This window comes from Diachasma alloeum, unplaced genomic scaffold (genome assembly GCF_001412515.2).
Source record: "Diachasma alloeum isolate Michigan unplaced genomic scaffold, Dall2.0 Dall_scaffold_00494, whole genome shotgun sequence".
NCBI lineage: Eukaryota > Metazoa > Arthropoda > Insecta > Hymenoptera > Braconidae > Diachasma > Diachasma alloeum.
Genome location: NW_021680627.1, coordinates 408,348 through 412,729, shown reverse-complemented (window position 1 = coordinate 412,729; position 4,382 = coordinate 408,348). Strand labels below are relative to the sequence as shown.

The window sequence follows — 4,382 nt, the reverse complement described above, 5'->3', positions numbered from 1 at the left end:
GAGAGAGAGAAAACCTCGTCCGAGTAAAGATGAGTATTTGGAGCTCTGTAGGCACCCCCCGTCGACGATCTAACGCCATGCAAAATTCAAATTCCATCTGCAATTTTAAATCCTGCTTTTAGTTTTCTCTCTTATCGAATGATTTACTTCTTTTTTGAATTTAATCATGTCCTGACTCGGTCAATAATCGGTTTAATCGCCTCGAGCTTGGCACGAACCGAAATATAATTTTAGTATTAAAATTAATCCCTTCAAGCGTAAAATTCACGGTTGTGATGTGGCGCACCGGGTTTTGGGTACGACGCCGCTGCTGGGGATCTTCTTGGCTCGTCGAGGGCATACGAGCCCTCGTCCTTCTTACGCATTCTGTAGACGATGAACATTACTACGAGAATTGCACACAGCAGGCCGACAACCGCTCCTCCAATGACAGCTGGAAATAAATATTTGGGGGATTAGTTGTTGAAAGGAATTGTTGTGAAAAATATTGAAATCTCAGGCCAGTTTAGAAGTAATTATCTGGATTTTACAATTACTGGATTTTGCGATTGAAACATAAATATTTAAAACCCAATTTCACTTGAATTTTCCGGACTTACAGTGATTTTTGTAAAATAATTGCACTGAAATGTCCATTTTCTACGGATTTTTTCATCAAGTGTTCAAATTTCCAATCGCGAGATCTTTTAAAATTTTACTGAATAAAAATTTTCAATTGTCTACTATTATCTAGGTATTTGTTCGACAATGCAGGGGTGAAATTTCGATTTTTGTCTCTATTTGAATATGAAATTAATAAGATTTAATTTCACCAGATCTTGTCACCCCTTCACGTTACGTTTTTATCAATTGGGTTTGATAAGTCCTTCATTCAGGGATTACGGAGACGATAATTACCGGCTAGAACGCCCGGCTGCGCGAAGAACGAGCTCGCGCGATCCTCGTGCTTGGGATTCATGATTAACACCTCGTGCGAGTCGTCAGGGTCCTCCTCTCCCTCTGGCTCGTCCTCGCGACCAGGGGCGAGGTCTACTTCGTTATCCGGTCTCTTCGGGGCAAGATCCTGCGATGAAAAATATTTTTCAATTTATTAATGGAGAGTTTTTTAATTTATTAACGGAGAAGAGATAATTCGGAATTTTGAATTAAATCTTTATTACCTCTGTTACGTGCTTGGTATTGTGGGGATCCTCGACGTAGGGTGTATTTGGCTCGGCTGGTTTCTGCTCGGGCAATATCCTACTGTTAATGTTATTGAAATCTGAAATAGAACCAACGCAAATCAGTTAATGAACGTTTCCAAAAAATTAATCGCTTACAGATTAATGTTAGAGGTGACATTAGCGCCCAATTATTGCCCACTCATATCTTCCGCAAAAGTTGACCGATTCTCAACAATCAAAATTCACTCTGCACTGAGAGTGCTCAAAAATTCTTTCGGAATAAGAAAATCTCATTCTGTTAGGAAATTTTTTTCTCCCAATTTGTTCGTTAGATTCCTAGGAATATTGCTTGCTTGAAACATTTTTTCATATCCATCGAAATGGCGGGGTAAAACGGATTTCGCTCTGGAATTACGGGAAAGATATGTAATTTTTATTGAATATTTCTCTCCGTGCATCGAAAAACATAAAATAGGAAAGTTTCAACAGTTCACGTGAATTTCCTATTTTTTCCTGTCAGCGTGTGGACTCGCGTCTAGCCCACTCTGCCACCAACGTCAGTAGATCATATTCTCATTCAACAAATGTTTTGCTGTCTCGAAGCCCCTCATAAAACCCGTAAAATCCATCAATCATTCCCTAAAATAATTTATCACATTACAGCATTAATTTCCGCAGCTGGAAACGCATGTAATTAACGTTCAGATAAGCTAATGCAGAAGCCTGGTGAAGCGGTATTGGTAAAGTGCAATAACCGTGCAATTTGTGACGCTTCCGTGTACGGAGGTCCGGGCGTAACGTCCATCAAGCCCACGGCATGACGCTTCATCGTCATTGGGCATTACCAATTCTATGCCTTCCACCGATATAACCCGACGATATGTGGGAATATTGACGATACAAAACGACACGACTGTGTGGGTGAATGAAAATGCATTTCCGATAACTGGGACTCAGAAATTTACGAATATATCGTGAACTAGGCCGTGGTGACACATGCGATTTATATTTCAATTTTTTTTAGGGGGACAAAAATTTCCGCTTGGACGTTGTACCCCGGGAAATTGATACGACACGTCGGGTTATATATGGGGATGAACCATTTGCGAGGGATGGACATTGGTTGGATTTGTTTTATATCATTTTTTTCCAGGGGTCGAGGGTGGTTTTGGGTATTGGGAGGGGATTTTACCTCGATCGCCGTCGCCGTCCTCGTCGTCGGGGCCTAGGCCACTGCCTGATGCCTCGAGGTCGTCTCTCACTTCACCACCACCTCGTCCAGAGCCTTCCAAGGCCTGATCGTCAAGGTAGAGGTCGTCGGGATATGAATTGTAGTTTGTGTTACCCGCTGATCTATCCTTCCCACTTTGCTCCTCCTGAACAAATAATTCAAGGAAAAATTTGTATTGACTTATTTTAATTCGATTTGGGATTGAATTTTGTGAGATCGTTATGTCGAATATGGACCGATGATCAATAGGAATTTTACTGGTGACTCAAGCTGTTGTCGTGCGCCCTCTAAATATCCAAACGTTTCCTCAATGGACTTTTTCATCCTGAGTGTCACTAGATTTTCGGGCACTTTTTTTCCATGTCATAATGAACATGTCATAATTGTCATGAATCATAATTGTTGAGCTCTCAAATTTATATTATTTTAAACGTCAGCATTTATCAGAATATTTGATCATTTTTCCGAAATTTTTTCAGTTAGATAAACGGAATAAATATTTCCCTTAAATTTCCAGAATGAAAAGGTCCACTCCTCCATTCTGAATATTTATCGCCATCCCTCATGATCAATAACACTCGCGACAGCAATAAGTATAAAATACTCCAGACAGACTCCATCAAAACGTCAATAACTCCGCAAAATGCTCATCAATACATTCGCTAGAACATGACAGATCCGCGAATAAAACTCGCCCCCTCCCACACCTGCAAATATTCCGAGCATTCGGCGCCAAAACAACATCGCCCACATTCCTCCAGAATGTTTCGGCCCAATTTCAGTGCAAAAGTGTCATCATTAATCATGACCCAATCGAATTCCCCCGAAACAAACGTCGAAAGGAGGGTACACACAGAATATGCGGTAGAGACACATAATTTTCCATATCCAATAATCGCCTCACTAATGCCTCGGTATTAATCAATGTTCATTTAATGGCTGCAATAATCCTTAATGTGTCTCGATTTGCTCTATGAAAACATTTTCAGGAGTAGAAGGGGGCAATGCACCGAGGAGAGACTCAAAGTGCTCTCTCATTTGCAGACAATTCCGAGTGCTGAAAAAAAATTCAACTGCATTATTTAAACTCCGGGAAAGAAGCACGCGACAGAGAGAATTAAGAGAGACCCTTACCCCCCCCCCCCCCCCCCCCCCCCCCCCCCCCCCCCCCCCCCCCCCCCNCACCTCGAGTGCCCATCGTATGAAATATTAAACATTACATAACTATTAGAAAGTTGGAATGCCAGGAGTATGGCGGGAATTTGTCAATCTCTTCCCACTTGAATATTAATTTCTAGCGAGTAATAACTACTTGAGAATGAAGTGTACTATTAGAATTGTTGCACTTTGAGTATCACGACGGATGAATGAAGAATGGAAGAATGGATGGAGTATTGAGGATGAGTTCCGAATTTGGAGAGTTGTTTTTAGATTTTGCAATTTTTTTTTGGACATGACCAGTGGCCGCTGCGCGTCCGTAAATCCCTGTCTGGTCTTCATAACAAAATATGTAGCCACTTTCGTCACAAGACAGAAAAAAACTTTTATGACGAGTGTGAGAAATGCAGGCCGAGGGGAAGCTGAGGAAATCTGAAATTTCATGATTTTTCCCCCTAAATCGCACTCAGTGTCACTGTCCCGAAAATTCAAGAATATATTTACCGGAATTTTCTGGCTTCCTATTCATTTTCAAGGAAAAATGCAGCCAAATTTACAGTTCTCTCTCATTTTTCCACGAAATTCTGAATTACCAATGGCCGTGACCCTTCGCACCATTACGTGAATCACTCCCATACACTCCATACAATCCACGCATGCGTGAAGTTTGTGTGTTTCACGCAGCCGAATTTTCATACTGCTGTGTATTTCACGCAGTTGAAGTTTCATACTACTGTGTGTTTCACGCAGTTGAAGTTTTATACTACTGTGTGTTTCACGCAGTTGTATTTTTATACTCCTGTGTGTTTCACGCAGTTGTATTTTTATAC

The 4,382-nt window shown here is 41.2% G+C and overlaps 1 protein-coding gene across 1 annotated transcript in view; it reads right to left on the bottom strand.

The window, feature by feature from the left end:
- Nucleotides 1–8: 8 nt before the first annotated feature.
- The window catches only part of LOC107042655 (syndecan), a 63,374-nt gene continuing 59,000 nt past the window's right edge, over nt 9–4,382 (bottom strand). Inside the window, exons 2-5 of the mRNA XM_015263795.1 lie at nt 2,356–2,539; nt 1,161–1,261; nt 898–1,063; nt 9–433 (exon numbers count right to left, since the gene is read on the bottom strand). Of these exons, the coding sequence (XP_015119281.1) occupies nt 252–433; nt 898–1,063; nt 1,161–1,261; nt 2,356–2,539 (633 nt within the window). The 3' untranslated portion in view covers nt 9–251. The remainder of the gene's footprint in view (nt 434–897; nt 1,064–1,160; nt 1,262–2,355; nt 2,540–4,382) is intronic.